This window comes from Polyodon spathula, chromosome 19, assembly GCF_017654505.1.
Source record: "Polyodon spathula isolate WHYD16114869_AA chromosome 19, ASM1765450v1, whole genome shotgun sequence".
NCBI classification, from domain to species: Eukaryota; Metazoa; Chordata; class Actinopteri; order Acipenseriformes; family Polyodontidae; genus Polyodon; species Polyodon spathula.
The window spans coordinates 32,824,703-32,847,244 of record NC_054552.1 but is presented as its reverse complement, the minus strand read 5'-3'; the positions used below and the strand labels follow the sequence as shown (position 1 = coordinate 32,847,244).

General features: G+C 40.8%; 1 protein-coding gene across 2 annotated transcripts in view; it reads left to right on the top strand.

Annotated features, from left to right (window-relative positions):
• The window catches only part of LOC121294662 (uveal autoantigen with coiled-coil domains and ankyrin repeats-like), a 37,403-nt gene extending 15,241 nt beyond the window's left edge, over nt 1-22,162 (top strand). The window contains exons 1-19 of one of the 2 annotated variants that reach the window (XM_041218620.1): nt 1,385-1,853; nt 2,404-2,534; nt 6,022-6,110; nt 6,435-6,499; nt 7,346-7,403; nt 7,506-7,576; nt 8,144-8,250; nt 9,285-9,466; nt 10,717-10,754; nt 11,924-12,004; nt 12,466-12,573; nt 12,846-12,878; nt 13,335-13,433; nt 13,550-13,580; nt 13,883-13,932; nt 14,599-17,271; nt 18,010-18,150; nt 19,764-19,829; nt 20,578-22,162. In XM_041218620.1, coding sequence (XP_041074554.1) covers nt 1,818-1,853; nt 2,404-2,534; nt 6,022-6,110; nt 6,435-6,499; nt 7,346-7,403; nt 7,506-7,576; nt 8,144-8,250; nt 9,285-9,466; nt 10,717-10,754; nt 11,924-12,004; nt 12,466-12,573; nt 12,846-12,878; nt 13,335-13,433; nt 13,550-13,580; nt 13,883-13,932; nt 14,599-17,271; nt 18,010-18,150; nt 19,764-19,829; nt 20,578-20,649 — 4,131 coding nt within the window. In that variant the 5' untranslated portion in view covers nt 1,385-1,817 and the 3' untranslated portion in view covers nt 20,650-22,162. Of the gene's footprint in view, nt 1-1,384; nt 1,854-2,403; nt 2,535-6,021; nt 6,111-6,434; nt 6,500-7,345; nt 7,404-7,505; nt 7,577-8,143; nt 8,251-9,284; nt 9,467-10,716; nt 10,755-11,923; nt 12,005-12,465; nt 12,574-12,845; nt 12,879-13,334; nt 13,434-13,549; nt 13,581-13,882; nt 13,933-14,598; nt 17,272-18,009; nt 18,151-19,763; nt 19,830-20,577 lie in introns of those variants that run through there. The other variant, XM_041218619.1, reaches the window with a different exon arrangement.
• The last annotated feature ends 380 nt before the right edge of the window (nt 22,163-22,542 follow it).

The window sequence follows — 22,542 nt, the reverse complement described above, 5'->3', positions numbered from 1 at the left end:
TATGTAGGCTAGGTCATCACTGAAAATGCCAATGTGTTCTCTGTTCATTTACCTGGGTATTGGACTTCACCGATACGTTAACCATGCCCAGCAGCCTGGGACGTTGTTATAGTTCACACCATTGTACCTCAATTGGATGCATACACGTGTATTTGAAATGTAGGCCTAGTGCAACTGGGGATTCCTGGTAAGGGACTCTGAAGGAATGGATGTTGCAATGACTTTTAACAGGAATGATGCCCCAAACCCGGCTGTTTTAGTAAATTGCTATTGTGATGTATAATGTATCACCACACAATAATATTGTGCAACTTCTCCATATTTGGTAGAAATGATAAGCTTCATGAAGGAAGGGAAATATACAGTTCAATTCCTCAGAAGTGTCTGTGCCTGATATGGGTGAGACAGGGAGGACATTGACCTGTTACTAACAGCTGTTACTCAGAGCTGCGCTATTGTATCCTGTTCCTCTTAATCAGATTCATGTGCCAAATGACTTCACTTTGGGGTTTTATCTTTGAGTAAAGAGCTGAGCAAATTAACAGCAAATTCTATAATTCAGAGATTGTTTATTTACAGTCTAATTAAATATCTTTGGGGAGTGTGATGTACTGTACCTGCAGCTTGGTGTTACAAACTACTGCGGTCAAATAGTCGTCAAACAATTTGAAAGGGGACACCTAACCTTGCACGTTTATAAATCTTTCTGTGGGCCATTTCGCATGTCAGTAACACTTCTCAATTAACAGACCACTAGCCAGACTGGCTGCAGTTATAACATGAAACCTGGTTGACGTAGATCCAGAGAGAGTGCAAATTAAATGCCTAGCCCCCCACCCCCACTCCCAAAGTCCAAAATAAAATGTGACATCTTCCACTGAAAATAGAAAGAACACGTTGTGTTTACCACGAAGGCACCGTCCTGTACGGTTCTGTCCACAGACAGCTGATTGTAAAAATCTGAAATTGAATCCCGGTATCGTGCGTCGGGATTACCGGCTCTGCTTCCAACAACATTAATAGCAAGCAGTTAGAGCGCTCCTGCAAGAGCGCTGCTGGGGGTCAGCCAGAGCCTGCTTAAAACTGTCACTCTAATCCCTCTAGGTGAATATTTCTAGATGCTCAAAACATACCAATGCTAGCACGGTTCCTCCTTGGTGTGCCTTGTTTGCTGTCAAAAGCCACCGATTTGCCATTAGTCACAGTCCTGGCATGCTCAGAATGTATTATTAGACCTGTCTTCCTATCTGTCACTGGCAAAAGGTTGAAGGATCAAAAAATAAAGAGGTAACCAGTCTGAGAGGCCATCTGCATAGTGTTTACTGGGATATTTTAGATCCAAGTGAGACCCATATTTACTCACAGGGTAAGCCAGCCTGCCAATTAGCTTTTCTTGCATCGCAGAGAGCAGAGCAAACTCCTTAAGTCTCTGCTTTTAGGAGAGAGGAATAAACAGTGCCTGTGTGACAGGGACAGCCTCAGACAGGACTTGGTATGAAGAGGTGGAGCTATGAGCTACTGTACCTGGCTCAGGCTGTCCCGGGGAAGCAGGCAGTTTTAGTTTGGGAAGAAACTTTTTTTTTTTTTTTTTTGAAGTTATGAAGTCTCAAGAGGATGCAGCAGGCTGGGGAAGTTTGCACAAAGTCTCAGCTTGGCTCTTTAAGGGTTGGGTCTGCAAAGCTGGTAAAAAGTTTTGAACAGATTGCACAAGCTGCAGCTCGTTTCTGATTCTGACAGTGTGCCTCCTCTGTTGCTGAGAAACACGTTTTAAGATAGAAGAGAAGCTGGCTTTGCTAGGACTTGCATTACTGAACAAGATGAGTCGGTGGCTTACGTGTACCTCCTCATACGTTGTAGGTATTTATTTATTTATTTTTAATTAGCAGTGCATGTCATTGGCTGAAAAGATTTCAGGTCTGTGCTGATGTTGGAGTACAGTGTGCTGGCAATGTAACTGAAATGTGTAATCTGTGTTTAGGCTCTTTTTCAGTTAAGTGTTTGAAGAGTAATGATGCTTTGAAATTAATTTTTGAAAGGATCGTTATTTGTTTCTTGTCGTTTTTTTTTTTTTTTTTTTTTTTTTTTTAAACCCTAAAAAAATATATACTGTAGGTTCTCATGTGTTAAATATCTTTTTCCAATGCACACAACTTGGCATTCAAATTTAATAATTTAATTTAGGAAGGAGAAAATGATGCAAAACAGCCTTTTGAAAAGCATAGGCAGGTTTTATGTGTTTTTTTTTATTTTTAAAGACACCTGTCTTTGGGGGTGTATGCTACCTGCCTGAAGTGCGTGTAACAGATGTGTTCCCACTGGACCCTTTTTTAAAAGATTGCTGCTTTCTAAAGATTGCACATTTCCTAAGTTAATTGTCTCCCTGTTTTATTTTCTCTCTCTAAGAATACGGACTGGAACAAGTACGATGACCGGCTGTTGAAGGCAGTGGAGAGGGGGGAAGTGGACAAGGTTTCTGCGACTCTTTTGAAGAAGGGAGTCGTACCCACCAAGCTTAATGTGGAGGGACAATCCGCGTAAGTAACAATCCTCCTCGCTTTGCTTGCGATTCGGCGATCATAAGAGATCTATCTGGGGAAAAGAAAAAAAAAGAAACATGCAACCTTAAGAATTTTATTGAGAATAAGGCATTCCAAGGCTGGGGTATTTGTTTAGTGACTTCTCCCCAAATAATGCAGGTATGCATTAAAAGCAACTGGCTTGAGACCAATTCTACCTTGAAAAATGAACCTTTTATCCCTGATGCTTATCTACAAAAATAAATAGCGCTCCCCCCCCCTCCCCCCCGCCGGCGTTGTGTTCCTGTGGAAAGACCAGAAGTGCTGCATTATTTCAGACAGAAACTCCCCTGAAGGATCCCTCAGCCTGCGCAGTTGCTGTCCGCTGTGTTTGCATGTACACGCAGCGTAGTTATGTCATAAAAGAAAAAAAGGAATGATGGTTTTGTTGTCTTGTTTATCCTCCACCGCCTTTTCTTTACCTGCCTGTTTTGTTTCTTTTGTTTTTGTTGAAACATGCAATATATCCTCCGGTCCTCTTGCTGGGCTTGTACAGCACATGGGGTTGCTCTTAATTACGCCAAGTTCAGCAATGGGAAGACTAAAAGTCATGTGGTCAGAGGTCGAGCCAGCTTTAGCCTTTGTGGTCAGGAAGTGCTTTTGAGCTGGATTGAATTATACGTTTCAGCAAATTCTATTCAAGCCAGTGTAATTCCAGGGTGAAGTGCCTTGTGGCAATCAGCAGGGTTATCTTTAGACTGACTTGTTTTGAGAGCTGTTATTGGGAGCACTAAAGTACGTGTACAACTTCCTGCCACTTCATAATAGAAAACAAGCTTCACTGTTTGTATTGATGTATCATCTGATCTAGAAAGAGTTTTTCTGACAAAACAATGGAGATGCATTATTAATCTACAACTTTTGCTTCTGTCATTTCTAATAGGTATACCACAGCTGTGCGCAATATAATCTGTAACTAGGAATGCTTCCCTGGGTGTTGATGATGATAAAGTTTACCATTTTCTGGTATCTGATTTTAACTTTTTTACTGTGAGTCCTTTTACAAGTATCCTTTTTTATTCTGCCCCCCTAAGTCCTGCTCGTCGAGACATTTTGCACCTTTTCTTGCCAGTGGAAAACTTGTTTCTCCTTGGCACACAGTGTGAAGAACATTGTCTGGTAATAAGATGCTGGAATTTCTCGGTATCACCCAAGGTACAGCTCCGACATAGACCGTATACACAGAACATTGCAAAACAGCACCCTCAGTGTTTAGTGGCCCTGAGCAAGCTTTTGAGAGATGTGGTGGTCTGGCAGGGAGGGTTTAATATCAGCTGAGACCTGAAGCCTTTATAGTGAGTATGGGAAGAGCGATGGCACAGGAAAAACATCCAACGACTTAATTAGTAAAATAAAAACCATACAAGTCATGCCTGACTTTCATTCTGATGATTCATCGCTGCATGAGTTCCACCCGTCAGTCTCATTCCACCCGCATGAGTAGTTGCTTTGCTAGCAGGCCGCCTCCTCCTCATATCTTCAGTGCCCACGGTAGTCACTTCCAGCACTCTGCTGGGCATTTCCCAGAATGCCTTGTCACTGCACTTCTCTACTGGGCTGCTGATGTTGCTGCTGGGCTGAAGCTGTTCTGCTCACTGCGGTCCTGATTGTCCTGACTCTCTTTATTTAAACCCCAGTGACACCGAAAATAACAAGTTTTAACTTCTAGCTGATTGGAATGCAAGGTCATATTCCTCGTTGGGAGGAATGCAAGCTCCCAAGAAAAAAAAAACAAGCTTCAGAACAGTAAAGTAATTTAATATAAATACACTGCGCTGCCAGTATTGGAAGTGCATTGCAGCAAAGTCTTTTGTGGCAGGTAATGTTTTACTAAAACTGATTTTAAGGTCAGCAGAGATGCACTGCTTATCAAAATGTTATTCTTTGCAAGACCTGATAAGAAAGGAAAGGTCATTTTAATAAACCTTCTCTCAGCACAGTATGCACCCTGAACTTATCACCACCTTTTTGTTCTTGTTCCATCTAAGAATACGCTGTATTTGCAGCACTCTTTGTTAGGAGCGTTCTCTTTGACCATCAGTGTCATGCGGAGATGACAAGGTGCATAGGGTTTCTTAACATGGGTCTGTCATCAGAAAAGACTAAAACGTGACATGAATGAACATGAAGGATGGTGCTTGCTGTCACCGTGTATTAAATAAACTCGGAGACTTAAACAGAGGGAACAGGAGTACATTTTGTAAAATTGAACATTCTCTTGTACTGTAGATTATTATTTATGGTTATGTTCTGTCTAGAGCAGTGCGGCTTGTCTTTGCAATGAATTAAAGTCACTTTTTTGGGTTAAGAAGTGTCTTGGACCTCACGCTTTGTGATGCTATGGAAGAACGTACGAAGCATTACAACATGGCAGGCAGAGGCCTCCAAGTAAGGACAGAAAGATCGTTTGACTTCCACGATTAGTCATGCAGTAGCGGATGCTTGTACAGTAGGTGTCCTTGCATTGCCTGGCTGAGCCACGTTCAGTATCACTTTCCACTCACTGCAGTAAATGACATGCAGCTGTTTGCAGCAGTGCCTGCTACACATTTACCTACTAAACAAGGTGGCGGACAGGGCAGTGTAGTTTTGTTAAAAGGTGCTTTTAGTGGGATTAGTTTGCTTTTGTTTCACCTAGTCCACCTAGACGCTCTGCCCCCACCAGTAATTCTAGCTATAGCCGCAGACACAAAAAAACAAATAAATAACTGCTTCCTGATCCTTGCGTATTTGTTAAATGGATGCTTGAGTTTTCGCTGATAATAATAGTAAACAGCACTGTTTTGTGAGTGCTGAGATCATGCGTTAAGAAAAGACTCAGCATGAAAATAAAACCCCAAAACATTACTGTCTATGAATTTCCGAATGAAAATCTCCACATCTATTTACATTAATGCAAGGACTGAGGGGGAAATACATTATGGAAACCTGAAAAGGCTCATCCAATATTAACCACCGAGGCATCATTCATAGACAATGTGTTCCTGTGCTTGACTAGATGAGTGTGACAGTTATGTCCCTGCTCGTTGTGATTCCTCTTATGTTGAGAGGTTCAGAGGCTGAGAATCAGTATAATTGATAATGACTGCTGCTTTTCTGGCTCTGATGCTGTCTTTCTCTGAAGTCACATTATGGTGAATTGCTGCAAGATTTCCTCTTGTCCATTCATATTTTAACAGCAGTCATTAGTGGCCTCAAACACTGTCCTTGAGTGTTTCCCAGTCCCAAGGCAAGATTAAAAAAAACTATTGAATAGGATGTTTTAAGGTCCAAACATGTGCCTTTGACTTCAAACTGGGAAAGTGTGTATAACGCTGTTGTTTGCTGGTCCATTCAAAGACATCTCGTCTTCCACGCTTGGTAACAAGGTCTCCTCAGAGATCCAGAACTACAGAAATCGAAATCAAGTAAAACTGAGTTGAACAGCTCTGTGTGTTTTTTGTAGGTTCCACCTGGCTGCTTCCAGAGGGCATCTGGATTGTCTCAACATCATGCTGGCCCATCATGTTGATGTGACTGCAGCCGACGCCACTGGTATGTTGACTGAAGGAATATTTTGTTGCAAAATGAAATTGAGCAGAGCATTGGTATTCAAACAGTATAGCTCCACAGAGCCCAGATGTCTAATGACGTTGCTCAATCATCCTAAAATAATGTCATTGTTATTAATGGTACTCATTCTCTATTCACGTATGTACGTCAGTAAGGCAGACAGTGTGACTGAGTTCAGTGGAGGGGGATTAATAAACATGCACATTTAAGCATGTTCAAACCACCAGTGTGGTTTTTTTCTGTTTACTTTAATGCCGTCTTCATAGTCATGTACTTTCTAAACTGCATTCTTGTTGTATCCTTTAGGGAAAAATGCCTTGCATTTGGCTGCAAGGAATGGGCAGTCACTGTGCGTGCAGAAACTACTCCAGGTAATATGCCAGATCACTCTTTACAGGAAACTGTATGGGAACCTCCATGGTAATTCAGCAGTCACAAATGGGTTTTAAATGTTGGCCAAAAAGTTTTTAGCTATGTCAAGACTATTCTTTCTCTGCCAGTGTGTATATTAACATGTCTGTCATGAATTGAATGTGGGCACGTGTTGTTTTTTGTTTTAAATATACAAATGTTTAAACTGGTCCTCTCTAAGTCTGTACACAGGATGGCGGTATATAACTCTCTGTGCTCTAGATAGAATGCTGTCTCCTGGTCTAGCCTAATTCCTGTGCCCCAGGGTTTTGAATGTCAGTCCCTATGTGTAACATTAGTACTTGTTGCTGGATGTTTTGGAAGCTGTGAGGAGTTGCAGTGCACTAACAGGCTAGCCTGGTCCAGCCTTGTCTTGTGAACTCCTACACATGAACAGAAAGTCTGGATTTCACTGGCCGCTTCTGTCTTGCTGCAGGCAAAACTAGGGTTCAGAAAATGTACCGATGCATCTGGCTTCACACAAAGATCAGTGCTAATCAGGTCCTGTGAAACCAGCCAATACTGTATTAAGTGGTCGAGGTTGGGTGGGATATAGAAAACTTTTGGTAACTTTTTAAACTGTCAAAGTTGATGTCTCGCACAGACTATAGTACAGTGCACAGGCATGCAGAACAGTGACGTTGGATTATCTGCTGTTTTATTGAATCTTAATGCAAAGTTGGAGCCTAGTGTGGGCAGCATGTATTATGACAGTCCATCGAAAGCCCCTGATATCAAGCTTTGTTTGCATCATCCCCACAACGTGATGAACCGAAGTCCCTGATGTTTATGTGCTCATGTTTCAGCACAACTGCCCTGCTGGAAACGTGGACCTGCAAGGAAGAACAGCGCTTCATGATGCTGGTGAGTTGTTCATACGTTTTGGTTCTTCAGTAATAGAAATAGCAGTGATTTCTCCTGCACGCTTTCACACACAATGTATTTTCACTTGTGTGTGTGTTTCAGTGATAGCGGGCTGTTCTTCGAGCGTGAAGCTGCTGTGTGACAGTAGAGCCTCTGTCAATGCAAAGGATTTTGTGAGTAGCGTTCTTTACTGCAGAGTGATTTTGACACCATTCTGTCAGAGGTTTACAAAATGTGCATCCACCGCAAACCTGCACACTTGGATAAGAAATCTGTTAAACTGGATGAGAGTCTCTTACATTTTGTCTTCATAGTTAATCTGCTGTAAAAATTCCCAGCAAGTAAGCCTGTAGTTATATATAGAAATATATTCATCTCAAGGTTGGAGGGATTTCTTCTGTTTTTCGTAATTATTTTGTGTGGTTTTACATGGTCTGTTTACTTGCTAATTCAATGTTGTATAATTGGATTTCTAGAGAACTAGATGTATGTATATGTATTGATATATGGAGTATGGATGCTCAACAACCTAAATTAGTGTGTATATGTATATAATATACTTTTTTTTTTTCATGTCTAAAATGTAACTAATGAATTTTTTGAATGAACATGTTGGATTTCTTCATGAATGTAAGTGTTGTCTCTCTGTTGAAGCGTTACCTCTCTTTGCTTCAGAGTGCGGTTGACATTTCTAATGTAATATGTAATGCAGGAACAATCCCTTTCTTTCTCTTGGGCAGGATGGAAGAACGCCACTGGTGCTGGCCACACAGATGTGCCGTCCAAAGATTTGCCAACTTCTGCTTGACCACGGGGCAGACATCAGTGCCAGAGACAAGCAGAGCAAGTATGAGAGATGGTCTTGATCACCGTCTGTTTGTTTGTGTTTGTTTTCCAAATTGCCCCTCTTTCCTTGTTGTCCCTTGGCAGATCAAGCAAATCAAGACATATGCCCAAACGGTGGGGGCTCAATGCATTTCTAAAAACAGTAATAATGGCATCACTTTAATCCCAGTAATCGCTTTGTCTCGGCACATCGCTTTCTGGGAATAATCTCGATTTACTGAGCAACAGGGGCAGCGAGGCAGAGCCATGCTCTCCAGTTTGTCAACAGATGAGAAATACGATCCTCCCATTCCCTTGTGCTTCTTGATGCTGATACACACGTACAGTGAATAAATAAAACACTGTTGCAGAGCTGGGGATCCATTCACAATTAAAGTGTCTTAGCAGAGTGACACTAAGCAGTCCAATCTCAGACCCCACCCCAACCAAAAAATAAATAAATAAAAAAAGTTGATTTAAACCTGTGCAGCTATTGTGTGTGTGTGTGGCTGCTTTCTCGTTGCATTTGTATGATAGATTTTTGAACAGCGCTCTTAGTATTGGTATAGCTGCTATTTGAAAAGCTGTTTTCGTCACATCAGACAGTTAGTCATTAGCTGCAAAATCAGTGAGAATGTGTGTTTGCATGTGTGAGATCAAGTCTTTCTCCATTGATTGGTGTTGCAGTAAACGCATTTTGCCTGCTGGTTTTGGATGATGATAGAAAATGATGCAGAATAAAGAAAAACTCTAGAGTGATGGAAATGAATCCTTGCAATGTAATAAGGAAATTTAAAAATAACTGTAATCTGTGTTGTTGTCATTGCTAAGTCAGGTAAAACAAAATCTTTATACCTGAAAAAAAAAAAAAAAAGAATTTGGAGGAAAGAAGGGAGAGTTGTCTCATAAGCTTTTGCCTCGCAATATTTTTCACTTGAATTCCAAACAATTTCAGTGGTTACATGAAAATAAATAAACACATAAAATAGTCCTATATGCTGCAGCAGGCAGGACGTTTGTAACATGTTTTTTTGTTTTCTCCGCCCGTGTCGTTAGGACGGCTCTGATTTTGGGCTGCGAGTACTCCTGCAGGGACGCAGTGGAGCTGCTGTTAAAGAGGGGTGCTGATGTCACAATGATGGACTCCCTGGGTCACGACGCATACCACTACGCTCGGCTCTGTAAAAACTCGGAACTCCTGTCAATGGTCAAGGCTGCCTATGATAACGCCAACAAAGGTATCTATCCTATTGTGCCCACCAGCTTTGAATTATCCCAGCGCGTTTTTTATTAATGAGAAAATTTCAGCAGCCCCCCCCACTCCCACCCCCAGAGGTCTCTATCTTTCTCCAGTCGGCAGCGTGGCGCAGGTTGCTCCTTGACGAAACTTTCATGACGGGCCTGGGGTAGCTGGCACACACTGGTGATGGGATAGTTGGCACCAGAGTGGGTAGACTTTCCCTGTTTACACAGGAGGACGTGTTAGACAGGTATCTGCTGCATTGACTTCTTTGTCTGGCAACCTCACAGAAGTGACCCAGCCTGTAACTAGTTTGGCCCTGCCAGCTGGCCTCAGTTTGATCCGAGGCTGACACGTTGGTTCGTGTTACTGCAGAGTAGGCAGACTTAAAGGATGCTGATAGACCCGTAGTTGCTACCAGTGTCATGCACATAAAAGCATATGATCTGCCTGCTCAACACCATCACAAGCACAAGAAGAACTCAAGTTTATAATACTTATTAGAATAATTATTATAGTTAGTCCAATAACACAGGCAGGGTTATTTTATCAGTCAGTCATAATTCACAGCTGTGAATTACAAGCCGGAACTGTGAATGAACTATGCTTGTTTTTTAGTGTTTAATTCCATTGCATTTGAATGGAATGACTTTTGCACAACAGTGGTGTTAATAAGGCCTTGCTGTGTATCTGCCATGGCAGGTTGGTATTTGTGCATGCAGAGTAAGAATGCAGTAAAGGTTGCGGCTGGTAATATGTGTTCTAAAACATCTATATTTCACGAATAGCTACGCCCAAGAAGCAAGTATCTGTGCTTTATCACCATTCAGCTGCAGTCGGGTGCCTTGCAGTGTCTGTATTTATATTAAGCACTCTCTCTATACATCTGTCCATGCAGATAGGAAACAGATGGCTGATAACAGCTCATCATTGTGCACCACGATATCACATTTTATCTCTCCTCTTCATTGGTTGGTATTCATACTCCTTTGAGACGTAGCATTCAGGTCCTGGAATGCATACTTAAGCAAGTGTTCTCTATTTGCAAGATAGCAGATTTCTGCATTAATCTCCAAAAGAAAGACAGGGGTGGTAGGGGGGTGTCTATCAGAAAGACCTTCACTTAAATATCCCTAGCGCTTTCTTTTTTGATGTGCAGTTGATAAAGGCTGGTCTTTAATGAAAAGTGATGTATTTGGGAGTCTGCAGTACATGCTAAACTGACTTGTGTTTTTTTTTTTTTTATAGCAAAGGAAGCTACCAAGAAAGGACAACAGTTTCACCAGGTAACGTTGTAATATATACAATTACTACAAGATGCATCCTGGAAACAAATGACTTGAATGAAATACACTGAATTTGCAAACTGATCTGGAAGTTGCATTGAAATTGAATCCGAACCAGTGGTAATTAAAATGCAAATGAATCCGCCGATCTGGTAATGGAGATTGCAGGAAAGAGAGTTTGTGCATTTTCATCAGCCAGCAAGAGATAAAACTTGGTTGAAACATTGCCTTGTCAGAATGGGTTGTGATTCTGACATTATTTCTGATGCCACCAGCAGTAACAGTGTGTAATCTCCTCGCCTGTGCGCTATTCTCACAGCTCACCGTGCTTTAAACTGGCAGTGATTTTGAAACTTCTATTTTCCTGTGGGTTTTTTTTCATTCTTTTTTTTTTTTTTTTAATAACCTGATCTTCGAGTTTTTAATAACCTAATCTCCGAGTCTCGGATAATCTCTTGGAGACCTGAAGCTAATTTTCCCCTCAAATGGGATCATCTGATGGCTGAAGTAAATATGTAATGGGTGTGATCATTGTTCTCTGTGCCCAAAATTAATTTATTCATGATAAATCGTTGCAGCCAAGGGCTAAAAACAGATTAAGTGTGGCATTGGAAACAAATATTCAACTCTGTTCATACATAGCTGTCATATTATAAGGGGGGTGGGGGTATGATTCACTAAGGTTAGTGGTCCCTGGTCATGTATGTTTGTTTGTTTTACTCTCCCTTTTTAGTGTAAATTCGAACAAGACCTTTTTTTCGTTTCCTTTTAGGGTAATCGTACATTACGGTAAATTAACTTGTTAGAGATATATATATATATACATATACATTTAAATTTTTTATTGAAGAAATGTAGATATTTGATTGTATTGGGTCAGGGAACATGAAACCTGTTCTCAAACCTGGACAAGCTTTTGAGACTGCGTTACTAAACAATGCAAGAAAGATGCAAGCTGCATTAAATTGCAGTGAGCTTTATCATGCTGCCCATGCCTGGGTCAGCTCCTGTGCACGGTATTAAAATCGAAGCAGTTTCCAAGTGACTTGACTGCCATCTATGGAAAAGCCTTGTAATTGCAAGCACTTGGTTGCTTGCAGTGCATGCACAGTAGGCACTTACCCACATACTGTTCTTTAACAAGATAATGACCACAGTGATTCCTTCAGGTGCAGAGTGTGGAGAATCCATATATGATGGATCAGGTGAATGCAGAGGCTGAAGCAAATCTAAGTGGACAGATGTTCCAGGTGAATGTTTGTAGTGTCTTTTATAAAGATAGAAAAGTGCCCTACTTTAAGTCCAGCAGTCTTTATCCGCTGTGTGGGATTTCAGCTGAGGATCACAGTGAGATGTGTACATTTTATTTCTGTTAAGCGTTAGTAGCAAAATCCAAAGTAATAGAAAACCTTGCATGCTTGTATGTATGCATGATTACCCAGATGTTTGACCTATAAGAAGATGTGCTTTATTTGTTTTTTAAATATAAAACATTTACATTTGTATTTGCTGAAATACAGCAAAGACTGACAGCATTCCTTCTAACTCCACTAGTTTACAAATAAGTGACTAGGAAATAAATAAAACTCCTTGAACTTTTCTTGTGTTCTTTTTAAATGTGTGTGAAAAAGTGTTTGTTTGTAGTTAATAAGAATAATTAATACCGATGAGGATAATAGCTATTCATGTTAACATTCATGTCTGTTTTTAGGAACTTGAGGTTGAAAATGAAGACTTGAAGAGTAAATTGAGAAAGTTTCATCAGGAACAGAGGGTGCTACTTGACAAAGTTAATGGATTACAGCAGCAGCTCAACCAGGTAATACGAGGACAGTAAGAGCAGGGCTACATTTTACATGCCCTGTTGACTCTCCAACTGACTAAACTCTGATTGTAATCTAATTCAGTATTGCAGCAATGATCCTGGCAACATTTACACAAATACATCATACAAAGTCAACAACTGTGCAGTCTTGAAATCTTTGTACAAAAAGAAAAACAGAGAAAGATATATCTCTGTGTTCACACTTAGCTAGGCAACAAACCTCACTTTTTAATTTTTTTTTTTATTGGTTTTATGTTTTTTCCCAGGAGAAGAGAACAGTGGAGGAACTCCAGAAAGAGGTACGTTTTTAACATCATTGCTTTTGTGCAACCAGGCAATTCTACTAATTGATCAATCAATCAATTCGAAAAGCGACAAATCATGGTCACTGTTAGCTGCGTCGGACGCATCAATGTTTTCTCTGCACAGTGCTTGTATGCTGTGGGTGAGGTTGTATGCTGTGAACAGCTCGGTATGGATTTCGCATACAACAGGCTTTTGTAAAGGATTCCTGACTTCACATGTCGGTCTATATTAACCGTTACTGTTTACTAGTCTCTGAAATGAAGTGTTTCAAATGTGTCACGCTTGCTTCATATCGAGGCCCATTCAATGTTCTCTTGTAGCTGTGTGCATCTAGTGTTGTAAATTGATGCAAACCTGTTATGTGGTGTTTATAGAACCGGCTGAGGCTTCCCTATTGCTGACGTACCTTATTTCTTTAATAGTCATAAAGAGCTGTCTCTTTGTTTCAGAGAGAACAATTAAAACTCCTTTTAACAGCAAAAGACAAGGAGCAGGATGAAAGTGTGAAGGTTGTGGAAGCGCTAAAGATCAAGCTAAAGAATTATGAGGTATCTGCTTAAACAATACGAACAATGATCAAGTAGAACACTCAAGCATATCTTGTTTCCCTTTTTTTAAAAGATCTTTTTGCTTAATAAAAAAAAGTCTTACTTTGTTTTTACAGGGTGATCACGTTGGCCAGTGTGGGCTTAAAAGTAGGTACATGGTTAAATATACCTATATTGTGACAATTCATTTGAAGAGCTGTTTATTAAATTAGCTGTTGCATGCTTCTTATAAAGTTATCTTGTGGCTGTCTTCTCGGACCTGTATGTTGCTGTGTAAAGAATAGCAGGGTTTCAACTGTGGCAAATGCTATGTTTTAAACTTCTATTTCTAGTTGGCTCTTGGGGCAAATTAGTAATTGGTGGTGCTTCAAATTGAATAACCCTCTAAAATAGGATTGTAGTGTGGAGCAGTTTTCCTGTCCTACAGTATTTTTAATTTCTCCGTCTAGGGAAAGATCACCTGCTTACAAAACAGTCCCGCAGCTTTGACGTGACACAGGTAATGTTTATTCTTCTTCTTTTTAATGCATCATTAGACTTGGATGAACATACTGAAGAAAGCTTAACTCAGCCTGTCTTCAAAATTGTTAAGATTTAGGAGCTGTACAATTGTGCGGAACTGATGTAGAAAACATTGCAGAGGTTTTCAGAAGCTGATAGTTAATCCTCTTACATAGGTCATATTCCTGGTAATCTGGGGAAGACTGTAACTGATCATGAAGAGAAACTAGATACAGGGAATGGGCTTAATAATAAAAAAAAAAAACATTGTGTTGCAAAAGACAATAACCTTTCTGTTTTATAACAGACTGCTCTTGAATATCTCCCCTGTCATATACACATTCAATATTGTGTTTCTGCAAGGCGCTGTGTGATATTAGTTGATGAGATCAGAGTGGGTACCCATGAGTGGGCTTACTGGAGGCTCTGGCATTGAGTGGGTGGAAACCAGCTTGCATCTTATCCTGTACTATAGGAAACAATCGACAGTGTGTGTGTGTGTGTGTGTGTGTGTGTATCTATATCTATCTATCTGTCTATCTATCTGTCTATCTATAATTTAAACTTGTCATTTCCATTTCTGATACAAAGGATTTCCAGATAGCTGTCAGGGTCTAGTATTTATGTGTGCATATTTATTTATTTATTGTCTGTAATCCCACAGTTACAGTCTGTTGCCAGACCACTGGAGTTATCAATGGCAGGCCCAGCCTTTCAGGATGAAAACGAAGCCCTCAAGAAGGATATGGAAGTGTTAAGAAAACGGTATGAGGCAGCGAAAGAAGACCAGGGCAGGCTTCAGAAAGAGCTCTTGGCCAAGATTCAGGAATGCAGAAGTTTGTCTGAAAAGTGTGAGACAACAAAACAGGACTCCGACAAGCAAGTGAGGGAGATGGAAGATGCACTGAATGACGTACAGAAGAGAATGGTGGATTCAGAGATGAAAGTAAAACAACTGCAGGCTCATGTGTTAGCGGTGAAGGACCACCTGAACAACCAGGTGGTGGACGATCTGAAGGAACAGCTGCAAGACGTCAAGGGGAAGTACGAGGGGGCCTCGGCGGAGGTGGGGAAGCTGAGGAACCACCTGAAGCTGAACGAGAAAGCACTGGAGGAGTACAAGAAAAGTGAAGAAAGGTTAGCGGAAGACATGGAGAAGGTGCAGAAGGAACTTAGCAAGTCGAAGAGGGAGAAGGAGCAAGCGACAATGGCGCTCGTGGACATCGAAGGACAGATGAAGGAGCTGGAAGCCAAACTGGCCTCCACCGTACCTGGAGAGAAATTTGACAACATGAAGAATCTGCTTACGGACGCCGTGGATGAGAAGGAGGGACAGATCGCAGAGCTGAGGGAAGACTACGAAAGAGCACTGGAGGACATTGCGGGGATGCAAAAAGAACTTGATAGACGTGTGACACTTGAGGAGTATGACAGACTGAAGACCTCCTTCGAAGATCAGGCTGGAGGTCTGAAGAAAAAACTTGCAGATGTCACTGCCAAAAGTCAGATGTTGATAAAGGAAGTAGAAAAGAACCAGCAGGAGAATCAGTTACTTAAAAAGCAGCTGCAGGACTTGACTGTAAATATTCAAGCCCAGTATGTGCCGTTAAAGTCGTACGAAGAGGTGAAGAAATCATTGAGCAGCACCACCGAAGAGCTGAACAGGAAGCTTTCAGAGGTGACACAAAAGCACGATCTGGCACGAGCTGAAATGGAGAGGCTCCAATTGGAAAAAGACACTCTATGTGAAAATGTGACCCATCTGCAAGCCCAGTATGTTCCACCTGAAAAGTTTGAGATGGAAGTGACCAGCCTTTCATCCCAGAAAGAGAGTCTAAAACAAGAGCTTGAAGAACTTGATCAAAAATACAACAAAATGGAAAAGGAGATGGACAAGTTAATCTGTCAGAATGCTGATCTGAAACAAAAGATGGAGACGCAGTTTGTGTCAAAAGAGCTGTACAAAGAGAGCAGAAATTCACTTGGAAATGCTTTAGAGAAGGTTAGCAATGACCTCTCTAAACTGGAGAAGCAGTACAGAGATACCCAGCAAGAATTCAAGAAGGTGAAGGATGAAAATATAACGTTGAGAGAAAAGTTGCAGGTTCTCGAGAAGCAGTTACACCATGAATACGTTAGTCTTAACGATCATGAAGCAATGAAAAACGCACTGAATAGCACTGTATCAGAGCTTCAGAGCAAAGCTATGGCAGCTGAGTCTGATTGTCAGAAAGCACAGGAGGAAGCTTTTAGACTCCATAAAGAAATTGAGGAGCAGAAGAAAGAATTGGACACTATACAGGAAGCAATTCGGTCCAAGTTTGTTCCGATGACTGTCGTTGAGGAAAGGCAACGCGCTTTTGATGCAACTCTGAAGGATCTGAGGAATCAGTTGACAGAGGTGCAGGAGAGGCTGAGGGAAGCCAAGCTGGAGGGAGACAGTTCTAAGCAGGACAACGAGAAGCTTAAAGTGCAGATTGTTTCTGTACAGCAGAGTGTGGAAACTGGATACGTTCCTAGCGCGAAACATCAAGAAATCGAAAACGCGTACAAAAGAAGAACAGAAGAGCTTACCAGTGAACTTGGGGAGCTAGCACGGAAACATGAAGACGTTGCTCTTCAGAAGAAAATGTTGGAAGAAGAAAACACCAAATACCACTCAGGGTTGCAGGCGCTGCAGCATCGCATGCAAACAGAGTATGTTTTGCAGGAGCAGTTTAAGACAATGCAACAGTCTTTGAATGGCACCATCGAACAGCTTAAGAATGATTGTGAGAAAACAAAAGTGGCTTACAGACATGAATCTGAGAAAGTGAGGATGTTACAGAAAGAACTAGATGTTCACATTACTGGCTCTGTAGCGCTGGAAGAACACGTTCGAATGAAAGAGAACTTGGAGGGACAGGTTGCAGATCTGAAGAGCTTTCTGAAAAAGGAGGAAGAAAGAATGACAGAAAAGATGGAGCTGGTGGTGACCCTTCAGAGAGACCTGCAGAGCGCCAACAGAGCCCTGGAGCAGATCAAAGAGAAGGAAGGTGGCGAAATATTGGTGTACAAATCGGCAAAGAGTGCCCTGGAAGCAGAGGTCGTTGGCCTCAATGAACGCTTGTCAAGTTTGACACAAAAGTATGAGGAACTGTGTGAGGAAACCTTGTGTGCCAAGGACAAGGAACTGACTGCAAAAACCGAGAGTGAGACACAGCGGGCCAACAGCCTGTCTATTGAGAGAGAGATTAAAGAACTGAAGGGGAGATACGACGAATCCTTGACCACGAGTGCCGACCTGCAGAAAAGGATTCAAGAATCTGTTGAACAAATGGCAGCAAAGGATAAGAAGGTAAGGATGAACCTAATTCGTGCAATGCTGTATTTTCCTGTTTTCCTTTTAACATGCCTTCTGAAGGATGCGCCTCTGGGGTTTCCATGTGGAAGCGATACGCATGCCCACATGCACACTCTGAATCCATAGACATCCTTCAGTGGGAAGAGGACATTCTGAGTGCTGTTGCAGTGTGTTGAAGTGACCTGAGCCTTGTCTTTCCCTACGTACGTGTTACAAGGACAAAGTTAATCTTTGAATATGAAAAGGGATCCCATCTGGTACATGGAGTACCAAGTCTCTAACGCGCCTACAAGGGAAATGTTATATAAATGTCAAATGAGGGAAAAGCGAGCGCGGGGGTTCTCCGATCCCTGGATTAACATTAACTCTTTAGATGCTGTGATGCCTGAGGGTGGCTGTCCTGTAGAGTTCTAGAACATGTGCTGCTAGCAAGCGGTTCAAGAGACAGCATTAGGCTAAACTGATTGGTGGAAGCAATACTGAAAAGTGAACAGGTGTGCTAACCACCAATAAAACACTAACACCATAGAGGTCAAAGTTGCTGCAGCACCTGCCTCCTTTGCTGTATCTCAGACTGCAAGATATTCAATATAATAAAAGGTGGGAGTCTTGAGCTTTTGGTAAGATGTTACAGCCCCCCCCCCTCCTCTTCCGTTATCCAGAAGTCCTGCAACAACAGCACATAGTGACCCGTTTACTCAAAGTGTACTTGATTTGTTTCTTTCTGTTCAGATCACGGAGCTCCTGAATGACATGGAGAGGTTGAAGCAAGCCCTTAAGTTGGCACACGCCAGCAACACTCCGACAAAAAGACAGAACCAGCAGGTGGAGACCCTCCAAACCCAGATCAAGAGCCTGCAGCAGCAGCTGGCTGTGAGTATGGGGACTCGATCAGGCGCAGGTTGGAGAGTGTGATTTCCTGGGAATCAGGAAGCATTCGGAATGAGCAGGCAGCCAGAATTCCACTGGCACAGATAGTGCCAGGTGGATTCTGATACAGAGAGAGATTATTCAAATCCAGTATTGGAGAAAGCACTCAAATTATTGTTAACGTCAATAAACAGCATAGGAAATAAATACAAATAAACATTTGAAACTCGTTACCCTTTGGGTCTTCAGACCTGCAGGAAAATGTGTGAATACTAAAAACTAAATTATAATGTATTAATCTGTATCTGTTTGTCTTCTTATTATTGTGATGACTGATATGAATAATTGTGTTAATAGTATTTACATTCTTTTTCCACTTCTCTATATTTGAATTAACCATCTGTTCTTGCACTTGATGATGATTTCTGTTCATTTTGTTAGGGGAGATGCTTCAGTAAACTGCTCTGTCATTAGACCTTCTGGTCTGTACAAACAGACAGGGATCTCTGCACGATGCCTCCCCTCCCCTGGAGTACACATATCAAGTGACACACTGACTCATGGCAAATTGTTGTGTTTTCTGTCAGGTTACATGGAAAAATAATTTCAATACATTAATCAATCTTCCTATATCATCGCTTGCTGCAAATCGAAAGAACATGTGCTGAATATTTATCAGTGTTCTTCTGGTGAGCTCTGGTGCTTTTGGTCTCTGAAAGCTACAGCAATGTAAAATGACACCCCCTGTTTTAAAACGCATGCTGAAAAAGAATTCTAATGAAAAAAATATAATATCGATGAAAAGGAAAGATTATTTGGAAACTGTTAATGCAAGATAACCCTTAGATAACCCTTAGACCAGGGGTGTCCAGTCACAACTCTAGAGGACAATGCCACCTCAGGTTTAGAGGTAAAAACTTAGAATTAACTAATTCAGTTAATACTTAATTTGAACTAGTTATTCTCTTGATTGGTCAGCACTACACCTTGTCCATGTATTTAGCTATTGATGATTTAAAGAGACCCTAGTATAGGCACACCTATATAGACGACTTCACTTTCTTTAGGGAAGTTATTCTTCCTAGGCCTGCGTTTTGAAAGAGTTAATAAAATATATGAATCTTTCTTTAAACTGTTCTCTGCCCTTGGTTGCTAATCAGGACGCTTATCTTGTGCTTTTATGTCTTACTCGTGTCAAACTCAATTTGCAATCTGCTAATGCAACCAAAAAGCCAAGCGTTAGTGATTTCACACAAAATATATTTCAACGTGTGCAGTGAATTGAGAAATGTATCCTCAGAGAGAGCGAGCGAGAGAGAGATAATTTTATTAATGGAGAATTGTGCAGGAAGCGTTATTCTCGTTCTGTACAGGCAAGGTCCTTCTTTTCACCTTTTGGATGACATTAACACAAAAGAGAGGGTAGAAAAGAGATACTGCTGGGATTGTCGCGTAATACAAAGCTGTGTTACCTAAGCCTGACTGTGGAGAGCTGCTAATGCAAGAACCTGTACTAGCAAAATGACCTTCAAGTGTATTTGTTTCTTCTGACCAGATGAGCGTTTTACAATTGATTGCATGTATGTGTGTGTCTCTCTTTATTTTTCCCCTCACAGGATGCTGAAAGGCGACACATAGAAGTGGTTTCAGTTTATCGAACGCACCTCCTCAGTGCTGCACAGGTACAGAGGCTCTCAGTGAATCAGTGATAATGACTGGCTATCGTTGCCATTCAATGGAAACAATTGCTGTTCAGTGCTGCATTGGCAGGCAAATTACACGGCTGATTGGCTTGAAAATGCTCGCAGTCCTTACCATATATCTAGAGTTGTGAAGAATTTTTTTAACATGTCTTATAGAGTATCGTAATCTTTGGAGCTACAAGGAGATGCCTGTCTATCTGTATTTATGTATGCCACACTAACATTGTTACATGTAACATGGGTATGGCATTGCAAATCACACGTTGGCATTTGCTTTGGGCATTTGGCTTTAACTGATGGTTATATGGGCTTTTTAGCCGTGTGTGTGTGTGTCTAAAATATATATATATATATATATATATATATATATATATATATATATATATATATATATATATATATATATATATAATCGCCTACCCTTTTCACGTATCCTAGATATCCTGCCCTTTTCAGCTTGCAAAGTTTGCATCGTTATACATATATTTTAGTATCTGTTTTTGTAATTGAATCCTTTTATGTTGTCTGTTCCTATATAAGCGCAGCCAGATAGTGTAGCGCCCTGTCTTCAGATCTGATTCACTGCAGCTCTTCAAAGCATTGGACAGCCTGTTTGTGCAGCCCAGTCTCTCCTGCTCTGTCTGATCTCTGTTCAGTGCAGTGTGTGGCTTGTTGATGGAGGTGCGAGTGCTGTGCTGTATTGTATTATATTGTGTTCTGCTTGTAGGGGCACATGGATGAAGATGTGCAGGCTGCCTTGCTCCAGATCATTCGGATGAGGCAGGATTTTGTTTGCTAGGAACAGAACCACACTGAGTGCCGTACAGCCATTGTGACCTAAATCCCTCACTTCACGATGCACTACATAGCAAACCGAAGAATACGCAACCAAGCATCGCCTGTGACACAGAGGTCCACAGTGGATTGTTTAATGGTTTGAGAAAAAAATGAAAAAGAAATGATGCCTAGTTTGACCTTTTTCCCTCTAAATCGCAGCAAGTTTTACTTAATTATTTGAATGAAGCTGATTTCAAATATTTTTATAAGCTTCTCTGGTTGGTAAACTCAGAAACTGTTTTTTTTCTCAAATTGAAGACATGTGGAGCGTTTTGAATTGTCTGATTGCCGAGACAGTTAGTTAGATTTCCTGCAGAATAAGGACATAGCGAGTTCTGTTTCATGTTTTACAATTTACTATATACAGGAGTAAGTTATACTGCTATATTTACTTTAACTGACTCCCAAGAGTAAGGCAGCACTGTACTGTACATAGCAATAGCAAGCAATGCTGTTTAACACTCACAAAACCAAGCAGTGACATCACTGAGTCACGTCCCTGTGTCTTTATTTAGGATCTTGTCAGTCTGTCAGGAAGGTTCTTTTTCTATTTTTTTTTTTTTTTTTTTTCTGACTTATTTTCCAGACATGACTTTGTTGCCAAGCCTATTTGTTTCCCCTGGTATATTATCAACAATTACTTGTTATGATAATATCTATAAAGCAAGCATTAGCACAGTTATATATACACACTTTTTAAATACATCAAACCGTACCAGTCTGGTTGTAAACATCCTAAAGAGGTTTTAAAGTGTCATTTTCATTTATCTTTCACTTTAAATACAGCACAACTACAACAGCAAAAGAATGTGAAGGATGAGTACAATTGAATTGAGGTCACAGTGTGTACTGAGGTGGATGTGTTTGTGATAGGGCTCAGTTCTCATCCCAGTTAGGCTAGTATGCCTACAGATACTGTTACACAGTACTGGGTAAGCACTAGCCTTACTGGGATTAAACCACTGCCCAGGGTTGTGGCTTGGCTGGCCAAGTTGCCTTGTAATTTAACGGAGCTAGCTAAAATACCATGACTTTGCCTTGCAGGTAAAAATAGGAATTGAGTTTTTAACTAGACTAACCTTGTGCCTTTTTACAGATATATTTTTTCAAGAATGGCTTTGTTACTTTGATTTAAACACTATATGAGTATTATTCAGCAGGACTGGAATGGAATAGGATAATGATTGTTCTTGTTAACATTTCTAATGTCGGGGAGGGTGGGGCACTGACCCTGGGGACCCCACCCCCCACCCCGTGTATTTCTCCAGGTTGGTACTGTTCTTAATAAGGTATAGATTACCCCCATGAACTACTGTGTGTGAAATATGAAATATGTATCTAATAACACTTTGTCAGGATGTTCAAAGAAAAACAGAATAGCCAAACACTTGTTTTAATAGCCAGTTCATATAAAAAGGCAAATGTTTTTATAGTAATTATAATAATAATAATAATTTTATTGTTTTTTTTAAAAAGACCCCCAGTCTGTATTTGTCACCAGTTAAACGCACCTCTAGAAGGAGTCCTTGTGGTACTGGTACTGATGGTTATAGTACAGACACTTTGTTTTGAAATGTTTCCATCTTAATAATTAGTTGTACCAGCATTAATAAAAGTACCTATTTTAGAAGAACAGATTCTTGTGTGTGTGTGTGTTTTTTCTACTGCTGTATTTGAAATGAGTTTACTGTATTTACACTGTAATTACATACTATAGGAACGATTAGTTAAAACCTTAACACTTCTTCCATCTGAATTGTCAGTAATTACACTGTTGTTAAACTATGGGTAGGTACACAGTATCTAACGTAGAGGCTAATTAATGTCCTACCATTAACAAAGCCTTATATAATGT